Source organism: Hemiscyllium ocellatum, chromosome 30, assembly GCF_020745735.1.
Source record: "Hemiscyllium ocellatum isolate sHemOce1 chromosome 30, sHemOce1.pat.X.cur, whole genome shotgun sequence".
NCBI classification, from domain to species: domain Eukaryota; kingdom Metazoa; phylum Chordata; class Chondrichthyes; order Orectolobiformes; family Hemiscylliidae; genus Hemiscyllium; species Hemiscyllium ocellatum.
The window spans coordinates 49,821,238-49,844,621 of NC_083430.1; the positions used below are offsets into that span (position 1 = coordinate 49,821,238).

At 41.8% G+C, this 23,384-nt stretch overlaps 1 protein-coding gene across 6 annotated transcripts in view; it reads right to left on the minus strand.

The window, feature by feature from the left end:
- The window catches only part of LOC132830153 (polycomb protein SCMH1-like), a 208,865-nt gene that overhangs the window by 99,892 nt on the left and 85,589 nt on the right, over positions 1-23,384 (minus strand). For all 6 annotated transcript variants that reach the window (XM_060847682.1, XM_060847680.1, XM_060847681.1 and 3 more), the window contains one exon: positions 8,209-8,443. In XM_060847682.1, the coding sequence (XP_060703665.1) occupies positions 8,209-8,443 (235 nt within the window). The remainder of the gene's footprint in view (positions 1-8,208; positions 8,444-23,384) is intronic.

Here is a 23,384-nt window from a genome sequence, read left to right on the forward strand (position 1 = left end):
AAAACAGGATCTGATCTGAAAACAAATCCTCCAGTTGTATTAACATTTGCAGTTAAAACACAAGGTTGGCAAAGGACCAGCTTCCAGCCTCCGAATCTTTACAAACTGGCTGATTCTGTTTGTGGAGAAACTCAGGAGCCACAATTAATGCACCCCAGATGTGTTTTAGCAGATCCGAACGGATGGGTGGGGGAGGAGAAAAAAACAACTGAATTCGTCTAAGTCATTTTCGTGCCCATACTTAGATCGTAGGAAGTGCAGATGCTTCTTTGCCCTCCAAAAATTAACATCGAAACCCATTTCTGACAACCACATTACTTTAAAAAGGTGCACACTGTCAAGAACAGCTATACCAACAGTGGCAGGTATACTCCATGTGTTAATGGGATCCTCACAAAGGCACTTGTTAGTCAGACTCGGTCATTACTGCAAATGGGTAAGTGGGGCATAGCATCCCACTGCATATAAACACAGAACCACACACCCAAAGCCACAAGTGACTGCTACTTCTTGGCTTCCTTGGGGTCTTGTTTGTTTAACTCCAACTCTTTTACAATTGTTACAGAAGCATCGCTATAGTACACGGTTGGATTGTCTCTTTACAGAGAAAATGACAAAAGTCAAACTTTGCATCGAAGGGAAACAATGTACAATGAAGACACCAAAACCTCTCAGAAGAAGACCAGTAATGTATCTATAAGGCAGTCAGAGTAATACTAAATGATTTGAGCATCATAATCAATAAAAGTGACAACAAAATTGTCAGACTCTTTAAAAAAAAGAAAATAGCAAGCACACCATTTTATAGAAGATCTTACTTTTCTTTAAACTGGCCCCGTTAATTTTTTGAGTTTGTGGAGACCTTTAACTGATGATGGGGAAGTGGTGTCAGTGTTGCTCAATACTGGATATACACGACTCCTGTAGCTTTAGACTCATAGACCCCCAAATAGTAAACAAATTTGTAGATTTTCATTAAGGTGGGTAGAAATGTGCATTGGATGGCTAGGGTTCTGAAGTTCCCTATGAGTCTTTACTGCTGATTACTTCTGGTTGGAGAGGGTTAATTGAGCTTGGTAAACAAGGCTAGGTAGGGGAGACTAAATTACTATTAAAAATTATGGGTGCCATTGAGCTTCTACACTATTATGTAGTTTGTTACTACTATTTTACACAGTATGTTCATTCCTAGTTTTATGAAAACAGTGTTACAGACTGACCCCCCACTTCACACTCTTTCAAACATTATCTTATAATATGAACATCAGCCAGTGATCTTTGACACTCACAATTAGAGGATGTAATAACTGAGAGGGGCTAGCGACATGGTGAGTCTAGCAGTTACATTAAAACTTTTAGTTCCAATAGATGCACAATAAGTGCAAGCATTGTCGGGGATACCCATAACCCCCCAAGAATAAATACAGAAGGAAATTATAGAATCACAGCAGCTTAAAATACTGAGCTCCAAAACATACAAGTTTAATGCAGTATTAGTCCCTTAATAAAGCCTGAAATGCCAAGCAGGGAACTTATATTACCACTTAAACCCAATAAGCAAGCACAGTGAGACACAGAGCAAATCAATCACTGCCTGAGCAAATGTACTCATTTAAAATACCCATTAACTGCAGCTATGTGCAATGTGTTCTGGGAGCATTAAACTACTTCCAAAATTTACAGTAATACCAACAGCCAATTAGACATTAAAAATCAAAGGACCCAGCCTTTTGAAAGATGCATGCCCACAAGTTTGTTCTGCAAGCTTTTCAACCTCATGTAAAAGGTTCTTATGTCACTGCTTGCTATTTTGGAACTTGAGCATAAAACGCACAGTTTACTTTCAGTTACCCGGTCTGAATCCCTAGTGATACAAAACACCTCGGCCAAATCTGGGTTCCAGCCTTCTCTGCTTATCTCTGATGGTGGGAGGACATTGTGTGGAATCTCGTGAAGATTAATGGGGTATTGCTCCCAAGCTGGGGAGCCAGCAAGAACCCATGTCACCCTTTGCTGGGAAGGTCCCATAATATCTTGATCCACTCATGCATTGGCAAGAGTTCAACAGACCCAATCCTGTGGATCAAAGGTGCCCAGGGAGGCATCAAGAGGTCCTGCCAAACAAGAGCTGCCAGCAAGCACTCCATCAGTCTGCTAGTCAGACAGTCAACTATGCACGTAATGTCATACTAACCTAACTAAGCATATAGCCCAAACTGCATATGCAAATCTGTGATGATGTGTCAGTGCACACAGTTAGTTGTTCATAAACTTCCAGATATCTGTCTCAATACAATCCTAATTTTCTGTGGTATATATTGTATGCTTTCACGTATAGAAAACCACAAGAACATCATGATGGCACCAAATGGTTCCTAGAAGCTGGTTAGCAAATTGACACTGAATTCTGAAAGAAGGTAAGAGCGGTCACCCATAACATGCCCAAATTCAGAACTATGGTTCATATTTAACAACAGAGACTGAAGGCTACGAATGTTCTTAAGCAAGACATATTTGACAGTATACCCTCTCCTCAAAAATGAAACAGGAAGCTATGGCTAATTTGCTTTAAAAGAAACAGTTCCAAATGTGCTGAAGGACAACCCAAATCTCTAAGATAGTGATCCTAGAGAAAAACAGAGAAAAATACAACTAAACTGTTCTTATATCAGTTGATTCTGACACCTTGTTTCTCAAAAATGGCATGAAAATAAAATAAAGCATGTTTTCAGCACAAACTATAGGCACAATCCTGCTACATAAAAGCAGAAGCCCTTTAAATCAAAACAAGAATAATGAGAACAGAAGCCAACAAAAACACAGAGGGAAAAGAACTGCATTGCAATGTAGATTTTTAATCTGACCATAAAGCAGCACAGTCAGGATGAAAAGGAAGGATCTGAATGTGGATTGGCTATCCAGTAACATTCTGTCAGAAATCCAGTTACTGAAAGAACAACAGACCTTCACTTCATAGATCAAATGGTCAGTAGGAATAAAATTATTTTGAGAGATTCTGATAAAATTTTCCAATTTTTAGAGAATCAGTTGAAGGTTCAAGTCAACTTCAGAATTTATAGGCTTGAGTTAATGTCATATCACCAAAAGCCAAATTAAAATATTGACCAATTGCGGGCTGATGTCAATGCCAAGATACAGAATGTGATTTCAGAGAGTCATAGAATCATACAGCCATGAAGACAGAGGCTCTTCAGTCCAACCAGTCCATGATAACCATAATCCCAAACCTAAACTAGTCCCACCTGTCTGTGCTTGGCCCATATCCCTCCAAACATCTCTTACTCACATACTTAAACTAAAGGTCTTTTATAGAGTCCAAGAAGTTAACTTAGCCACAAGACTGGTGGAACCAGTCCTTGATTCCACACCTGTCAATTCCTTCAGAAAAACACATCTCAACAAACCCATAGGAAAGGCCACTGATGCACCATTTGACCAGTGCAAGTTTGAAGTAATTGAAACAGAATATCAGCAGCTGACTGTCTAGCAAATCTCACCACGGTGAACAGGGTCAGGATTGTATGAGATGTTGCTTGCTTCATCCATCCAAACAGTGGGTCCATGCAAGCTATGTTCTACATGAAAAACATTGAGCAAAATGTGCAAGTTGTCCAAGAGCTCAGGGAAACCCAATATGCCATGCTATGCTCTACAGTTGAATGTGAACAGCCAACTAAGGAACAACATTAAAGACCAATCCAAACTCCTGTCAATGATGTTCAGGAGGTAACTGCAACGTTGCACTTCAAACAGACAGAGTATGTCAGCAACTTGACATGCCAGAATCTGAAATGCTGAAGCCTTTACCTCCATCTAAGTGATAGATCACAAAAGGCATGCACAATTATATCCTTGGTGGTGGGAAATGTGTGGAGGAGATGCAGTGGAGAGTGACCAACTCCCACAGCTACCTAGATTACACCTCCTCCCACCTTGCCCCCTATAAAAAAACGCCATCCCATATCCCCAATTCCTTCGCCTCTGCCACATCTGCTCCCAGGAGGACCAGTTCCAATACCGAACAACCTAGTTGGCCTCCTTCTTCAAAGACCGCAATTTCCCCTCAAACGTGGTTGACGATGCTCTCCACCGCATCTCCTCCACTTCCCGCTCCTCCGCCCTTGAACCCCGCCCCTCCAATCGCCACCAGGACAGAACCCCACTGGTCCTCACCTAACACCCCACCAACCTCCAGATACATCGTATCATTCTTCGTCATTTCCACCACCTCCAAACAGACCCCACCACCAAGGATATATTTCCCTCCCCTCCCTTATCAGCGTTCTGGAAAGACCACTCCCTCCATAACTCCCTCATCAGGTCTACACCCCCCACCAACCCAACCCCCACTCCCTGCACCTTCCTCTGCAACCGCAAGAAATGCAAAACTTGCGGCCACACCTCTCCCCTCACTTCTCTCCAAGGCCCCAAGGGATCCTTCCATATCCATCACAAATTCACCTGCACCTCCACACACATCATTTACTGCATCTGCTGCACCCGATGTTGCCTCCTCTACATTGGGGAGACAGGCCGCCTACTTTCAGAACATTTCAGAGAACACCTCTGGGACACCCGGACCAACCAACACCCCATGGCTGAACATTTTAACTCCCCCTCCCACTCCACCAAGGACATGCAAGTTCTTGGCCTCCTCCATCGCCAGACCATGGCAACACAACGCCTGGAGCAAGAGTGCCTCATCTTCCGCCTAGGATCCCTCCAACCACAAGAGACGAATGCGGATTTCACCAGTTTTCTCATTTCCCCTCCCCCCACCTTATCTCAGTCCCAACCCTCAGACTCAGCACCGCCTTCTTGACCTGCAATCTTCTTCCAGACCTCTCCACCCCCACCCCCTCTCCGGTCTATCACCCTCACCTTAACCTCCTTCCACCTATCCTATTCCCAATGCCCCTCCCCCAAGTCCCTCTCCCCACCTTCTTTCTTAGTCTGCTTGGCATATCCTCCTCATTCCTGAAGAAGGGCTTATGCCCGAAACGTAGATTCTCCTGCTCCTTGGATGCTGCCTGACCTGCTGTGCTTTTCTAGCAACACATTTTTCAGCTCTGATCTCCAGCATCTGCAGTCCTCACTTTCTCCATGTTACAAATGGGTCTGACATCCCATGCACTGGCATTAGCCATCTTACAGCAGGACTTTCCATGACTTGTCTATCAACATGCACATATCTGTGTATTGTCACAATCCAGGAGTCAATGAACATATCACTGTGGATAACACATTGACTGTCGCATTCAGAACATTTGATGTTCCTCAAGATATCATATCCAACAATGGGCTATAGTTCACTTGCGTACCATTCCAAGAGATGTCCAGGAAAGGTGATATTTGACATATTATTTCTGCTCCTCACATTCTCTTGCTGGATTGAACTGGATACCCAGATAGCACACCACATGCAGAGAGAAGCTACACCGCAGGGTAGAGATAAAATTGGAGGAGGACCAGATCTGATCATGTTGTATGTCTATTGCGCTCGCAGAGTGCAATGTGTATGAGACAAAGTTCAAATCATTAAATACAAAGGTACTTGCCAAGATGTTTGGCTGGCTGTGTTAAATCCAGGAGCGACCTCTCCAGGCAATGGTCTCCCCTCACCAGCAGTTCTCAGTTTGAGAGACAGGACTACCCAGTTCTTCCATCACACACTCTTCCCAACCAGCCAAATGTACATGACGTAATTTTGGAAAGAAAGTACAAGGGAAAAATCAACAAGCATGCAGACAATTATCCAACTTGAAGCAGGTCAAAGCAGCAACATGTGGGATTTTTGTACAAAAACACAGGCTCCTGGAACGACACCATGACATTGTGTTCAGCCAGCTCGGACATTGTCACAAACCACTGTGAAATCCTAGGATGAAACAGGCGACACATCTGCATTGTACATAATCAACCATCCATCCTGCAGGATGATGACTCAGATACTGAAAATATCAAATCAGACTACAACCACAAATCTGTTCCACATGATACGCATCTATCCACAACAACAGACAGCACACTACAGAGAGAAGCTATACCGCACTATGGAGATAATTGTATGACGACCAGATCTAGTCATGTTGTAATGTTATTGTAATGTATAAAGAACATTATAAACAACATGTTATTGTAATGTATAAAGAAAATATACCAAACTGTGTAGTGATATACATTCACCAGAACAAGTTTCTTATTCTTCAAAGGAATAAATGGGACTGTGTGGGGAGGAGTTGCACTATTAAACAGAAAGGTGCTATACTTTTACGACAGCTTGATGACACCAGAATAAGCCAGTACAGGAGGTATTCAGTCATACACTCCACCTGGCCCATCAGCAGGTAAGCAAAACAACCCTCCATCATGCAGGGTGATGACTAGTCAGTCAGCCATTCAACTTGTGCAATACACTAGGAATCTATGGAAGCATATAACCCAAACTAGTCCCTAATCACTAAACCAGGGGGCCTGTTTCAAGTCCCACCTGCCCCCGTAGGTATATATAACATCTCTGAACAGGTTGATTAGAAAATATCTATAACCTGGACGAGAGGGGTTCTTAAGGCACTCCAGTAATGTCCCCAACCTTGAGCCAGAAGGTCTAATTTCAAGTCCCACCTGCTCCTGCCACATCATAATGTATCTGATCATGTTACTAGGGACAGCTTTATCTCAAACCGAAATTTGGTGAAATAATCAGTCACCAGGGTATCGTTGTATCCTTAGATGTGGAAGGTATCAGTCACAATCTGTAGGAAGATCGCTTCCACAACACTGAACCTACCCATGGCCTGATATAACCTCTGCTGAAAATGTGTTGCTGGTTAAAGCACAGCAGGTCAGGCAGCATCCAAGGAACAGGAAATTTGACGTTTCGGGCCAGAGCCCTTCATCAGGGCTCTGATTCCTGATGAAGGGCTCTGGCCTAAAACGTCGAATTTCCTGTTCCTTGGATGCTGCCTGACCTACTGTGCTTTAACCAGCAACACATTTTCAGCTCTGATCTCCAGCATCTGCAGACCTCACTTTTTACTGATATAACCTCGACATGAACCTGCTTAAAGTGGTAGTGTTATATCCGAATGATGATATCTGATCCAGCATTAGTCCTCCTCATAATTACCCTATATGCACTCAGCATAAACTCAACTGGAACTGGCTTCCATTGTACAAAGTATCATCATTTACACAGTTGTGTGTCACACTGATTGGTGCAACACCATCACTAGCATTTTAAAGAAGGGAAAGGCCTCTCTATGTGCACAGTTAGATACAAGGCAACTGAACATTTCACAAAAACAATGTCTACGGAAGATTCCTGCAGTGGAAGAACTTAATCCCAACTCTTCACGTGCAAAAGCATCTTTCCCCAGGTTTGACACCAAGAATGTCTATTCATCCATTCATCACTCCCTAGAGTCACAGGAACTGGCAACATTTATAAAGTTGCTTCAGACCTTTTCCCAGATTTCTTTCTGGGCTGCCTGTCAAACAGGATATATCCCAATAACAGAGGGACAGCCCAATCCCAAATACCAGCCAGTTACAGGGAGCTCCCCTCCAAATGATAGTATTCTCCTGGCAATCCAGGGGTCTAAATCCCAATGTTTGCTGGGGTCTCTGGGAGTTTTAAAAATGGGTGTCAGTGGTTAGGCCAGTATTTATTGCTTGTCCCTAGTTGCCCTTGAGAAGGTGGTAGTGAGCTGCCTTCTTGAACTGCTGTAATCTCGGTGTTCAAGTGAGAATAGAAAGTTAATTGGAGAAAGTAAGATACAGGTGAATGAAATGAACAAATATTTTGCTTTTGTCTTCACTATGTAGAATACAAAAACATCCCAGTAACAGCTGTAAGTCAGAAGATGGAAGGGAGAGAGGAATACAATGAAATTACAATTACTAGGGAAATGGTACTAAGCCAACTGATGGAACCAAGGACTGTCAAGTCTCTTTCTGGTCCCTAGACAGGAATGTAGCAAATATAACCCCTCTCTTCAAGAAAGGAGGGAGGCAGAATATAGGAAACACTTACAGCAGGTTCTTGTACTGGGTCAGTATTTGCAGGGACCCCTTGTGAAGGGAACTTTGACAGCTCCCTGAGCGAAATGTGCCTTGAACTGCCAAGGACTGTCGCTCTGGGAAAATCTCCCAGAAGCCTCCTCCTCCTCCCCAGGGGCTTCTCACCTAGAGGTGGTTGAAGCATTCCCGCGTTCTTTTCACAGTTTCCAATTGGTTGAATTTCAGCCGAATCCACCAGCCGCCAGAAATCGTTTTTGTTGTCACTGCCATCAAGACGCAGTCGTAGGCGAACGCCTGTGATTCCAACAACCGTAGCGATGCAGGTCGAGGTGACATTCCGAGGATCCTGTGCTTCCAGCTTCATTCCGATCTTGAACTCATTTACAGGAGGAGTAAATGACTGGCGGGGGAAGGTGAAACAGGAGAGAAACGAGAAAGGTTTCCATGTCAATATTTAAACTTCACAACAGCAATTTATTCACATCCCAGAACATTGGCATTTTTTATTAATGAAGCTTTTCCTCTTCCTAAAAAAAAGGAGCCACAGGCCATGGAGAAAATCAGCAATTTTAGCATCTTGTGAGAGATGATATACCCATTTGAGACAAGAGATAAGGAATACTTAGAGGGTAGTGAATCTGTGAAATTCTTTACCACAGAGACTGGGTCATGAATTATGTTCAAGACTGTGAGATGGACAGACTTTTAATCAGGAAGGGAATCGAAGGTAATGTAATAAGGCAAGAAAGTGGAGTTGAGGATCAGCCATGATCTTATGGAATGGTGAAGGAGATTAGATGGGCTGATTGGCTTACTTTTGCTCCCTTGCCTTATGGTCTTCCTCTTCCCAGGTGACCTGTACTTCTTTTTACTTCCCAGTTACTTTTATTCTTCAAATAGGGTTAGAAGCAATTACTCATCATCTCCACATTGTAGATGGTCACAGCATAAAAGAACAAAAACTCTGATACAATTGACCCAAAAATCAGCCAAAACAACGCAAAAGATCGATTTTGATTCTTCTTTTACTAACTGTGTCTGTTTGAGGAGGCTGCAAAATTTAATTTGTTTATTAGCACAAACCTATCAGGGATCTCTTAAAAACTTTTAATAATTAAAACATACGTAGATTATGAATCAATTGATGACTAGCTAACTGACTCAGTTTTCAAATTGTGCTGTAGAGTTTTTGAATGTTTATAAAGCTTTGAAATTGCTCTGGTGAGTTGTGAATGTCTTTTTGCCATTTAAGAATTGGGTATAACTTTACAAATCTCTATAACATCACCCCTCAGCCTCCAACGCTCCAGGGAAAATAACATGAAACAGTTATTTCACACGCTTTCTACTTTGTGACAAATCCATTTCCACTGATATTATAATAAAGGGACTGGGTTACCAAGGAGTATTCTTTGAAGCAAGAAAAGACACAAGTTTTTCAACCAATGCCCAACTGCACTGGCTCATGGAGCATCTTACTCTTGATGTTTTGCAGGTACGTGTGAATGGAAACCTGAGCAAAAAATTCAACTTAGAAAATTAGTGGAATATTTGCCCAGAGAGAAACCTCTACCCCCATGGGTTAAAGATGTCAGAGAAGACCAGGAGATTATCGAGTCATACAGTGTAAAAATAGACCCTTCCGACCAACCCATCCCAGCTGACCATGTTTCCCAAACTAAACTAGTCTTATTTGCCTGTGTTTGGCCCATAGCCCACTAAACCTTTCTATTCATGTTGCAATCCAAATGTCTTTTAAATGTTGTCACTGTACCTGTATCTTCTATTTCAAGCTGTGCAGTCATAGAGATGTACAGCATGGAAACAGACCCTTCAATCCAACTCATCCATGCCAACCAGATATCCTAAATGAATCTAGTCCCAATAGCCAGCGTTTGGCCCTGGAAACCCTTCTTATTCATAAATCCATCTAGATGCCTTTTAAAAATTGCAATTGTACCAGCCTCCACCACTTCCTCTGGCAGCTCATTCCATACATGCACCACCGTCTGCATGAAAGAGTTGCCCCTTAGGTCCTTGTTAAATCTTTCCACACTAACCTTAAACCTATCCCTCCAGTTCTGGTCTCCCCAACACTGGGGAAAAGACTTTGTCTATTTATCCTATCTATGTCCCTCATGATTTTATAAACATCTATAAGGTCACCCCTCATCCTCCAATGCCCCAAGGAAAACAGCCCCAGCCTATTCAGCCTGTACCCATAGTTCAAACATCCTTCACAATCTTTTCTGAATCCTTTCAAGTTTCACAACATCCTTTCCATAGCACGGAGTCCAGACTTGCACACAGTATTCCAAAAGTGGCCTAACCAATGCCCTGTACATTCACAACATGACCTCACAACTCCTATACTCAATGCTCTGACCAATAAAGGAAAGCATACCAAATGCTTTCTTCACTATCCCGTGTACCTGTGACTCTACTTTTAATGCAGTGCATTCCGCATGCAAACTACCCTCTTTGCGAAGAAGTTGACCCCTAGGTCCCTTTGAAATCTTATTCCTCTGACCTTAAAAATATGTGTCTAGATTAGAGTGATGTTGGATAAGCACAGCAGGTCAGGCAGCATCCGATGAGCAGGAAAAATGACATTTTGGGCAAAAGCACTTCATCAGGCCAGGAACGTTGATTTTCCTGCTCCTCGGATGCTGTCTGACCTGCTGTGCTTTTCCAGCACCACTTAAATCTAGATTCTGATCTCCAGCATCTGCAGTCCTCACTTTCACCTTAAAAATATGTCCCTAGTTTTGAACTCCCCCATCCTGGGGGAAGACCTTTGCTATTCACCTTATTTGTGCCCCACATGATTTTATCAACCATTGTATGGTCACCCCTCAAGTTCCTATTCTCCAGTGAAAAAGTGTCTCAGAAAGTCCTGCCCCACCAAAGATTTGTGGATCTAATTTCTAGCTCTTTCAAAATAGAATTAAATAATAATGGAGTGCAAACAAAGGGCTTGCAGACATTGTAGGTTTGGTCTATTTGATCTTATTCCCATAGCCGTGTCCCTACCTTTCAGGCAGAAGACCTGGGATCAAGCCTCACCTGCAGGATAACACACCTGAACAGGTTGTTTCAAAAATATACAGCCTCGTCTGATGAAGTCCCAACCCTAGAGTTATCATGTCACTCTTTGATGGAATGTCAACAGCAGCTACCCCCACCACACTAAGTCCAGGAATCTTCTCCCAACACCAGTTTGCAGCAAGATTTGAAAAGCATTGTTGGGCTGAGCCTTTTTGAACATTTCGAGAAACTAGGCCTTTCTGAATAATACCAGCACTTTGAAGATGAAGTGACGATGACAAGTTGCCTGAACTCAGTTCACGTTCCCTCAATGTTACATGACTAAGGATAATTTCATAGATTCTGTACAGTGTGGAAGCAGGCTATTCGGCCCATCAAGTCCACACCGACCCGCCAAACAGCATTCCACCCAGACCCACCAACTTAGCCTATCCCTGCATTTCCCATGGCTAACCCACCTAGCCTAGACACTCCTGAACACTATGGGCAATATAGCATGGCTAATCCACCAAACCTGCACATCACTAGATTGTGGGAGGAAATCCATGCAGACATGGGGAAAATGTGTAAACCCCACACAGACATTTGCCCGAGGGTGGAATCAAAACCCCGTCCATGGCACAGTGAGGCAGCAGTGCTAATCACTGAGCAACCCTGTGCCATCTCCCAATCTGATAAAGGCGCCTAAAATTTTATTTGGGTGGGGAAAATAAGTCAAAATATATTTTCTGATGGAGCAATCATGGTAAATAACTTCATGCTTTGATGTTCTTTGTGTAGAACGGAACCCAGAACTTTCAATTGAAAACCATTGGCAGAAGGCTGACAGAAGACTTTCATATTTGTGACTATAATAAAAGGCATCAAATTATTCGCCTGTCCCATCTTAATGTTCCATTGTTCAATCTGTAGAATAGATTAGGACAATCTTTGGGAACTCAGTCACTTCCCACATATTTTGTTTCTGCCAATGGTTAGAATTTAATTAAATATAATTAATTAGTCAAAGAGATACAAAATATGGCTTAATGCAATACTGTATCCCACAGTGGTTCAGTCCCAGAGAAGCTGAGCTGATAAGTTTTAATGAGAAGATTTTACACATGCCCCAAATTTTGAAAATTCCAATTTTCTTTTGAAAAAAATTTTAAAGGAAAAATACTTCCAGTGATTAAAAAGTACCACGCAATAGAAAGTAAACCTTGCCTGAAAATCATAATGTGTGGTCCTATTTGAAATTAAATGGCTGCTGATTTAAATGCTTGAGTTCAAAACAATGAGCGTGACAGCCCAGTGAAAAGTTGTTTCAGACATGGGTGGGGATGGAGGAACTTGGTCTAGTCGCCAGTGAGACTACGGAACTGAGTAAGTATAAAATAGCTCATAAAAGACCGCAAATGATTTTGTAAGAACATCTTGAGATGCTGAGAATGTAGAATTGAAGGAAATGAGGAGAAAATTGGGTGATATGGAGCAAAACACAAAGAGGAATTGAGAATTTGATGGGGTTTACGTGGAGTGTAAACTCCAGCAAAGATCAGTTGGCCCAGATATTTAAATGAGCTGTGCATTTTAAATGAGCATGTTGTAATCAATGGCATCATCTTGGCCTTAGCTCTATGCAACATTTTCATCAAGCTGAATATAACTTGCATTTTACTCCATTTCTACTTTATTATTGGATTCAAATCACAATCATACAAGGAATCTCAGCCTTGCCATTTCTGCCTGTAACAAAGTTAATAATTCTGCCAACAACACAATTGTTCTAAAAATGCATTTCAAGAGAAAGGTGTGCCTCTTCTCGCTGGGACCACTGCCAGACCACAATGGCTGTTTTGAAGAGTCAATAAAGTTCTTTAATCTTTCAACAACTCAGTTTTAAGACAGGGCCAAGCTTAAAAATCGGGCTGGAGGTCTGCCCAAAGAATCACAGAAAAGTTCATCATGGTTTTGGCGCACATTCAACTTGCTGCACCTTCGCTTTCTCCGAGGGGCAGGTAGTCAGCAGGAAAAGAATAACAAACAAACGTTCCTGCCCAATGCACAACTCATTTGGGGAGAAAAATGGTTCCTCTGAAGCTGAATAAGATCCAAGAAGATTTGAGCTATTCCCCACCCCACTCAACGATTTTATACTTTGAAAGTCAACATTTGCCAACACTGGAAATATGCAGAATAATAAACCTTGCTCACAAATCTGTAGGTGCCTATGATGTGGTGAAAATCCATTTTTGGGTTTGTAGAAATATTGGCATGGCTTGACAGGATGTTTTTATTGCTTTGTGTGACACGTGTAGCTAGCAAGGTTAACATTTGTGGCCCATCTCTAATCATCATTGCGAAGATGATGGTGAGTCATCTTCCTGAACCACCAGATGGTGCAGGGACACCAGTGAAGGGAGTTCCTGGATTGGGACCCAGTAACACTGAGCAATGGTGATATGATGCTGCTCTGTGTAAGGAGAGAAAGGAAAATGAATTAACTGACTGGGGAATTCTTGGGGAAAATACAACCCTTGTGATAACACTCTCCTTAAAAGACAGTTAAGTCATTAGCTATAAAAATATAAAAAAACACCATTGCCAAATTTTCAATGTGCTGTACAATCTCCAGCTCCCTCAGTCAGAATCATTGTCTAATTAGGGAGGCTTTTGATCAAACTGTTTTAAATTACTAAATTACCTCTCTAATTAAATAATGCAGTAATCCAAGCAGTGGAGAATTCAACTTTTTTTTATTTAAACACTTTTAAACTTTTAATTAATAGCAGTCAACATCTGTTCAGATCTAGACTGAGCCAATTGGCTTCAGAAAGACGGTTATCCTGTAACTTGTACGTTATCAATTGAACACCAAAACCTGACTGTTAAGTCAACTTTCTTTTACTAAACGCTGACTTAATTAATATATGATGAAAAATGATAGAAGGCATTCATTGTCATGAGTATGTTGACATAGTTTGAAAATGAACATTGTAAGGCATGATATCAAATGGTGAAGATATTTTAACATTAATCCGGAATAGGATTCAACAAATATCCACAATTCAATCCAAATTCTAGGATTCTAGTGGCTAGTTATTTGAAGTGTTTAGTTATGTGTCAGGGAGATATAGCTGTGACAAAAATACTGTTCAAAACTGGAATATACATGAAAATGATCCCTTGTTAGACAGGAACTTTAACGAAGTTAGAAGAGCTAATATTGGAACAGATATTCAGAGGCTGGGAAGTGTACCATGCACCTCTGTCTCCCTTGTGCCTGACCACTATCTATAGGAGTATAATGGAACACTCTAAACTTATCTACAAATGTGCAGCTCCAACAACACTCAAGAAGCTCAACACTGTCCAGGATAAAGCAATTCTGCTTTATTGGCAAGTCATCCACCACCTTCAATGTTCACTACCACAATCACTGACACACTCAGGGTGTACCATCAGCTTGATGCACTGCAGAAATATGTCACCAATGCTCCTTTGAAGTATCTTCCAATCCATAACCTCTACTGTCTAGAAGGACAAATGTATCAGATGCATGGGAACACCACCATCCACAATTTCCCACCATCACGACTTGGAAATATATCACCACTCCCTCACTATCACTGGGTCAAAATCATGGAACTTGCTTGCTAACATCACTGTGGGTATACCTAATCCTCATGGACTGCAGCAGTTCAAGATGGCAGCTTCCCCATTTTCACCAGGGCAACTGGGGGTATACAATAAATGATGGCCCAGTCAGTGATACCCACATCCTGTGAATGAACAATAGCAATCAGAGCTGGAAGCCAAAAGAAACTGATCCAACTCGTCCAGGACTGAACTCATTTGAATGCATCTGGTTTGATTGTGCATTCTGTTTGGTGTTAAATCCCCAACAAAGACATACGTCAGTGAGATTGTGCAAAGGCCTCAAGTAGCAGCATGCAAACATTTCAAAATCCATAAACCTTTATAGAATGAACAACTTTTAAAAAGCAAAGGTTCAGGATCACAATCACAATCTCTCCACCCACAGTGTTATCAACCAAAGCTGAGCAAAGGGCAAGTCAAGTCCTGGCATTTCTTCACGTGTCAAGGAGGGAACTGAAAGACAACTCCTGCTCAGGTCACAGCGATGTCCGGAGCAACAAACTATCTGCAGACAATTCAAAATCCAAGGGCAAGTGTTGACCACGGCATTCATTGTTTCATTCATTACTAGGGGCGGCGTGGTGGCTCAATGAGTAATGCTGCTGCCTCACAGTGCCAAGGACCCAGGTTCAATTCCACCCTCAGGTGACTGACCATGCGGAGTTTGCATGTTCTCCCCATGTCTGTGTGGGTTTCCTCTAGTCGACTGAGGTACAAGGGTATAGAAGTTATACTGCTATAGAAGGATGAATTGACCTTGGAGAGAGTGCAGCATGGAAGTTACCCGGACGTGCTCCTGTTTCCTCCCACAGTCACAAAGATGTGCAGTTTAGGTGAATTAGGCATGGGAAATGTGGGGCTATAGAGGTAGGGTGGGATGCTCTTTGACGATTCGGTATGGACTCAATGTGGAGAATAATCTGCTTCCACACTGTAGGGCTCTATGAACATTTACCAATCAGAAAATACCATTCAACACAGAGGTAACTGGAAACTTCAAACTTTCTACCCTTAGAGCTGTGGATGTTGGATTAATCAAACACCCACAATTGAGAATAGTACTTTTTTTTCTTGAACACTGTTATCAAGGTATAAAGAGAGCACAATTGGGTAAATAGAGCTGAGATTCAGCTCAGCTATGGTTATCTGAATGACAGAATCAGTTCACGCGATGAATGGTCTAATCTTGCTTTTTGTTCTAAACTTCAAAATTTATTTTTTCCCATTGTCCCTGGTGACTTGCTCATGGAAAAATTGTTGAATTACATTGGTTACTTTTCATATTTTGGCTCCAGTTCTTTCAGGTTTTATTTTAGGATCAGTTTTAAAAGTGTAGGGCAGATTCCCTTCAAGAAATGGTCAGAAATGTATGGACCAAAGTGATCTAACTAAAACCTAAAAGAGCGCACTTCAAAATGTAAAACAGAGAACCACAATGTTCGAGCCACATGGACATAGGAAAAAAAATGGAAGAAATGACAGAAAGAGGAGACAAAGAGAAAGGGAAAAGGAAGGGAAAAGTGTTTTAAAAACACTAATATCAAATTGTAAAATGATTACACGATCTGAAATTATTTTAAAAAGTATTTGGAAAGTTAGATCTTTTAAGGTTAATCATAACAGAATAAATGATGAATATTGATAGAAAACAGTTCAATTACAGAAGTGATTTGCCAAATATTCATCAAGTATTGAAAAATAAAAGCTAGGTTCGTAATTCAAATTGTGTAACATATTTTGAAATTGCTATGGAAAAGGACAAAAATACTGGAAACATTTTCTGGATTCATTGATGACAGACTAGGCAGAAAGTTTGCAGAATATAAACTGCATGAACAAAATAATTAATTATCACAGAGATGCTGCTGGATTGTTGGCCGCAAAAGCAATATCTAGACAAACAGAAAAGCACGAATCTCACGAGCTGAATGTGGGGCAATACTAATGAACACATGAACAAGGGGAAGCTGTTCAGCCTCTCAAACCTGTTCCAATATTCAATGAGATCATGACTGATCTGTGACCTAACTCTACACACCTGCCTTTGGCTTAAATCCCTTAATATTAGTGCTCAACAAAACTGTATCTGTCTCAGTTTTAAAATTAACAACAGAGCCAGCATCCACTGCTGTTTGTGGGAGAGAGTTCAAAACCTCTCCAATCCTGCATGTGTAGAAATGCTTTGAGGAGAAAGTGAGGTCTGTAGATACTGGAGATCAGAGCTGAAAGTGTGTTGCTGGAAAAGCGCAGCAGGTCAGGCAGCATCCAAGGAGCAGGAAATTCGACGTTGTGGGCATATGCCTGAAGAATGGCTGTCATTCCTAAAGAACGGCTTATGCCCGCAACGTCGAATTTCCTGTTCCTTGGATGTTGCCTGACCTGCTGCGTTTTTCCAGCAACACATTTTCAGCTGTGTAGAAATGCTTCCTAACATTGCTCCTGAACAGTCTGGCCCTAATTCTGAGATTGTGCTCCTAGTTCTAGAATCTTCGAGTAAAAAATGAGGTCTGCAGATGCTGGAGATCACAGCTGAAAATGTGTTGCTGGTTTGAGAACGTGGCTGAAGAGTTTGCTGAGGAAGGAGATGTCGTCTCTCTCTCACTGCAAAGAAGCTCTCTTCCTCCCTCTACAAGGATTTCAGTGAGTCTCTCTCTCACTGCACCCCCCAGGTCATCTCCTCTGCACAGAAACTCTTCAGCCACGTTCTCAAACAGACTCGTTACCACAGCCACATCTCCTTCCTCAGCACCTGCCTAAGGAACCGACTGATCCCACACGGACTCCGAACTACATTCCAACCAACAAAATTTGGACCCAACCAGGACAATCTGTACCTACAACAAATCCGAAGCCTCCAGCAACAGACCTCCCTCCGGATCCTCCGCTCCACCCTTGCAGCCATGCGTCGCCACTTAAAACTTGCGCCCACACCTCCACACTCACTTCCCTCCAAGGCCCCAAAGGATCCTTCCATATCCGCCACAAATTCACCTGCACCTCCACACACATCATTTACTGCATCCGCTGCACCCGATGTGGCCTCCTCTACATTGGGGAGACAGGCCGCTTACTTGCGGAACGCTTCAGAGAACACCTCTGGGCCGCCCGGACCAACCAACCCAACCACCCCGTGGCTCAACACTTTAACTCTCCCTCCCACTCCACCGAGGACATGCAGGTCCTTGGACTCCTCCACCGGCAGAACATAACAACAAGACGGCTGGAGGAGGAGCGCCTCATCTTCCGCCTGGGAACCCTCCAACCACAAGGTATGAATTCAGATTTCTCCAGTTTCCTCATTTCCCCTCCCCCCACCTTGTCTCAGTCGGTTCCCTCAACTCAGCACCGCCCTCCTAACCTGCAATCTCCTTCCTGACCTCTCCGCCCCCACCCCACTCCAGCCTATCACCCTCACCTTGACCTCCTTCCACCTATCCCACCTCCATCGCCCCTCCCCCAAGTCCCTCCTCCCTACCTTTTATCTTAGCCTGCTTGGCTACTCTCTCTCATTCCTGATGAAGGGCTTATGCTCGAAACGTCGAATTCCCTATTCCTGAGATGCTGCCTGGCCTGCTGTGCTTTGACCAGCAACACATTTTCAGCTCCTAGTTCTAGAATCCCCAAACTGTGGAAGGGATTTATCTTTATCTATCCTGTCTTTTCCTGTTAATGTCTTGAAGATTACAATCAGATCACTTCTTTACCTTTTACATTCCAGAGAAAAAGGGGCTAATTTGTATAATCTCTCCTCATGACTTAATCTGTGACGTCTGGGTAACTTCCATGCTGCACTCGCTCCAAGGTTAATACATCCACCTCCAGGTGTGGAGCCGAGATCTGGTCTCAGTGCTCCAAGTGAAGGCTAAACAACATCTTGTATAACAGCAGCATAGCTTCTATATCCTTGTACCTCAGACCTCTAGATATAAAGGCCAACATTCCATTAGCTTTCTTGATTATCTTCTGCATTTGTTCATGTGATATTTTAATGATCTATGCACCTGAACCCTCAAGTATCTTTGGATATCCACTGTATTTAACTTCATACCATCTGGAAACTACCTGATCTATCCTTTCTTAGTCTGAAGTAGAAAACAATGAAAATGATATGGCAGGGAAAGATGAAACACTGGAGAGGTACAGAAACTTGGCTCAGTCATCTGTGAGAGCTTTATGGTGTGAAAAAAATTCAATATTGTATTACTCTGAACTTCTAAATGTTTTTCAAAAGAAAGTTCACAAATGCAAATAAATGAAAACCGGGATAAAATGTGTACTGGATAAGGAATAGGATGAAAAAGGAAGGTCAGTGGAGTAATGAATATAAATTATGAATAATATTAAAATGAATAGCAACAATTGTCAGAGATCTTGAACAGTATGAAATGAGGTTCATGATTAAATTCTTGTTGCTTCTCATCTAAGTGTTTTATCTACTGCAGGAAACAAAATGCAGGATTGCTCATTTTACAGGAAACACTAAACCGGGAGTGATGTAGGGACAGACACAGAGTGGGTGGCAGTGATGTATTGTTTCGAGTGGTCTTAACTAGCAGAGAGTAAGAGACATCCTCCCCTCAGTGCAAGGAAATCCTGCTCTTGAAAACATGCCCCAGCTGGGGGGGCCAGGAAATCCAGTCTGCGGTTAGGATTTTACAGAATGATAGCCTTTGTATTTATGCTGAAGTCCCTGAGACGTACTCTGGGAAGTTTTATATGGCTGGTTACAATTAGTTCCATTCATTCCAAATTATGTCACATACTTTTGTATTCTCAAAGAAAAATCTTTCATTTGTAAAGCATTTTTGGCTTCCTCACGTTGTCCCCAGTCAGTTTGTAATCAATGCAGTGATTTCTGGAGTGTAGTCATCTTTGTAATCTTGGCAAAAATGACAGCAAATTTATACAAAGCAAGCTGCCAGGAACAGCAACGAATAACTCATTTTGAGAATCACAATTAATGGATAACTGTTGGGAAGGACACTGGGAGCACTCCCCTAATCATCTTCAATGGAAATATATTTTATGTTTGTAATATCATCAAGAAGATGGCAGCTCCAAAGTACTGCATGGAACGGTCAATCTTGATTATGTTTGTGTCTCTCGCATGGGATTTGAACCCATGACCTTGTAAGGCACTATTTTATGAAATACTGCAGATTTTCACTTTGATTAAAACAACTACAAAAACAGAGATGTACATCAACAGACATTTCTCTAAATATCACACAGAAATTTCAATGAGCTTAATTGTCTTATTCCATAACAATCATTGGCTTGGGTTTCAATTCCAGGATCCATAAATTCAGAAATGTAAAACAGATTTTGAGTCGTCTTTTAAAAGTTCTTTTCATTCTCGTTTCTACATTTTACAAGATAGAAATAATTTTGTGACTATTACAGGAGCTTTCATCATGATCAAAGCTAACATCATAGTTATATCTGTATTGCGAAGTTTAAAACTGAAGAACAGGACAAGGAGTGGACAAGTAGTTGGATTGATTAATGCACCCAGATTGTACCTCAAAAATAGTCCAATCACAAAAATCCACCAATTGTTATGATCAAATGTGGAGTGTGAATTGGGTCTCCTCTACTTAAGTCTCTTCATGGGCCACAACTAAGATTTTTAAGTATTACCACACCCCAGATTATTAGTTAAAACGAAGCAGTTAATTACAACGTTGTCTCAAAAGAATGAGGAACGTTATTACTTAATAACCCTGAGAATAATAATAATAATAATAATAATAACGAACACAGACATAACAATGGATCTACTACTGAAAGAAAGAAGAAGAATAGGCAGTTTTAAAAATCCTTAGGTGTTAATTTTAAACCGAGACTGTGATTGTTAAGTTGATGTGTCCTCAGCAGTACTATAATATGTATCCTTTAGTTCCCAGCTGCAAATGTGTTGCTGGTCAAAGCACAGCAGGTTAGGCAGCATCTCAGGAATAGAGAATTCGACGTTTCGAGCATAAGCCCTTCATCAGGAATAAGAGAGAGAGAGCCAAGCCGGCTGAGATAAAAGGTAGGGAGGAGGGACTAGGGGGAGGGGGAATTGGATGCTTCTCTTATTTGCTTTCTCACTCTGGCATTGCCTGCAAAGATGCTGACAAAGACGGAGCAAGCCTTCCAGCTCTTTTGTGAAAAGAAACAGCACTTTCTCTTTGCACTGCTGCCTGACATGCATTTCCTTTGTGTAACCCCATGTCTGCCTTCACTTTGTTTTTCCTCAAGTTTAATAATCTGCACGAACCTTCATCCCAACATGAAACTTCAAAAGAGGTGTAAACCAGCCGTAGTGACTGCTTTCAGTCATTTTGATGGGGTGTTCATTTCAGTTCCAGGTTTTGTGAGCTTCAGTCCACGAAAGATTCCACATGTTAAAATCAGACAATGGTCTATTTTTATGAACATCAAAGGAACATAGGAACAGGAATAGGCTATTCAGCCCCTTAAGCCTGCTCAACCATTCAATGATTAGATTCCATACAGGCCCTTCAGCCCAATAAGTCCACGCCAACCCTCCAAAGGGTATCTCAGACCCATTCCCCTACATTTACCTCTGACTAATGCACTTAACCTACACATCCCTGATCACTACGGGCAATTTAGCAGGGCCAATTCACCTAACCTGCACATCCTTGGACTTTGGGAGGAATCCCACACAGTCACCTGAGGCAGGAATCGAACCTGGGTCCCTGAGGCAGCAGTGCTAACCACTGAGCTGCCATGCCACCCAGATCTGATGCCTAATGGCAAATAGCTACATTTGGCCCATTTCCCTTAATTCCTTTGCTTAAAAAAATGTCTATCTCAGATCTAACAGCTGATCCAATATCCATTGGAACTCTCTCCCAAAAATGGCAAAGTTTCAAATCATACTAACCTGTTTAGGCCCATTTACAACTGCCAGGATTATTGAATAGAAATTACTTAGAATGTCAAAATATCTCAAATGCGCTTTTGAATTGTAGGAATTTTAGATTTCAAGTATAAGATGAAGAACTACGGACTTTTTCTTTCTCCTGGTAATGGATAAAGGAATAATATTTGCAGAGATCTTGGAGTGCTCTCCACTCTCTTCAAGATCACTCAGTTCAAACTGAGTAGGCAGATGGATCTCAGTTATAATTTATATTTAGACAATGGCACTTCTGATGTACTAGACTGTCAGCCAAGATCACGTGCTTGCGTCCTGTAGTCAGACATTGAAATACTAAAATACTGAAAGTAGGAGAAAGAAATTATTTGGCCCTTGCCCAGCATTCAATATGATGGCCACTGATTATCCAACTCAGTCCCCTGTTCCTACTATCTCCCCCATAACCCCTTTAATCCCTTTAGCCCCAAGAACTATATATAACTCCCTCTTGCAGATATTCAATGTTTCAGCCTTGACCAGTTTCTGTGGCAAAGAAGTCCACAGGCTCACCATGAAAGAACCTTCCCTCATCTCAGTCCAAAATAGCTTATCGTGTATCATCAGAAGACTGAGGTGCTCAGCGTACATCCTGTTAACCTAAGCAGCAAGTTTTGTATTCTTACTTATTAAAAATTAAAACCAGGGATTGTGCAGTTGGTAAGTTGAACTTAGGGCACAGGTATATATTATTGTTTGGGAATTAGTTTAACTCTGCATTAGTTTTAACAGGATGAAGCATCTTTGTTCGACACATTTAAAATTCTCATTGTTTGTTTCAAATCCCTTTGTGACTTTGCTCCTTCCCATCACTGTTATCTTTGTCAGCTTCATAACCCTCTGACATAGTTGAAAATGTGTTGCTGGTTAAAGCACAGCAGGTCAGGCAGCATCCAAGGAATAGGAAATTCGACGTTTCGGGCATAAGCCCTTCATTCCTGATGAAGGGCTTATGCCCGAAACGTCGAATTTCCTATTCCTTGGATGCTGCCTGACCTGCTGTGCTTTAACCAGCAACACATTTTCAACTGTGATCTCCAGCATCTGCAGACCTCATTTTTTACCCTCTGACATAACCAGGTTCATGCAATGCCATCTGTCCCTGATTTTAATCACCCCAGCTATTGGTAACTCCGGTTTCTTTCAGCATCCTGGGTTCTAAACATCAGAGCTCACTCTCTAAACCTCTCAACTTCTCTTTCCTGCTTGAAGATATTTCTTAAAACCTACCAGTTTGACCAAACCATTTATCACCTGCCCTCATCTCTATTTGAAATAAAAATCAAAAGAACTGTGGATGCTGTAAATCAAAGACAAAAACAGAAATTGCTGGAAAAGCTCAGCAGGTCTGGCAGCATCTGTGAAGAGAAATCAAAGTTAATGTTTTGGGTCTGGTTCTGAGGAAGGGTCACTGGACATCAAATGTTAACTTTGATTTCTCTGCACAAATGCTGTCAGACCTGCTGAGCTTTTCTAACAACTCCTATTTTTGCTTCTAATCTCTGTGTGACTGAGTGTCAAATTTTATTTGGTAATACACCTATGAAGGTTCTTTGACCATTTTACATTAAAGCCCCATGATAAATAAAAGTTGAGGGTTCTTGAGGCACAGTTGTAGCGTCCCTACCTCTGGCCAACCTCTTGAAACCTGTGTTCAAGACCCACCTACTGTAAAAGGTGTCTCACACTACAGCAGAACAAATTGATTAAAAATATCTACAAA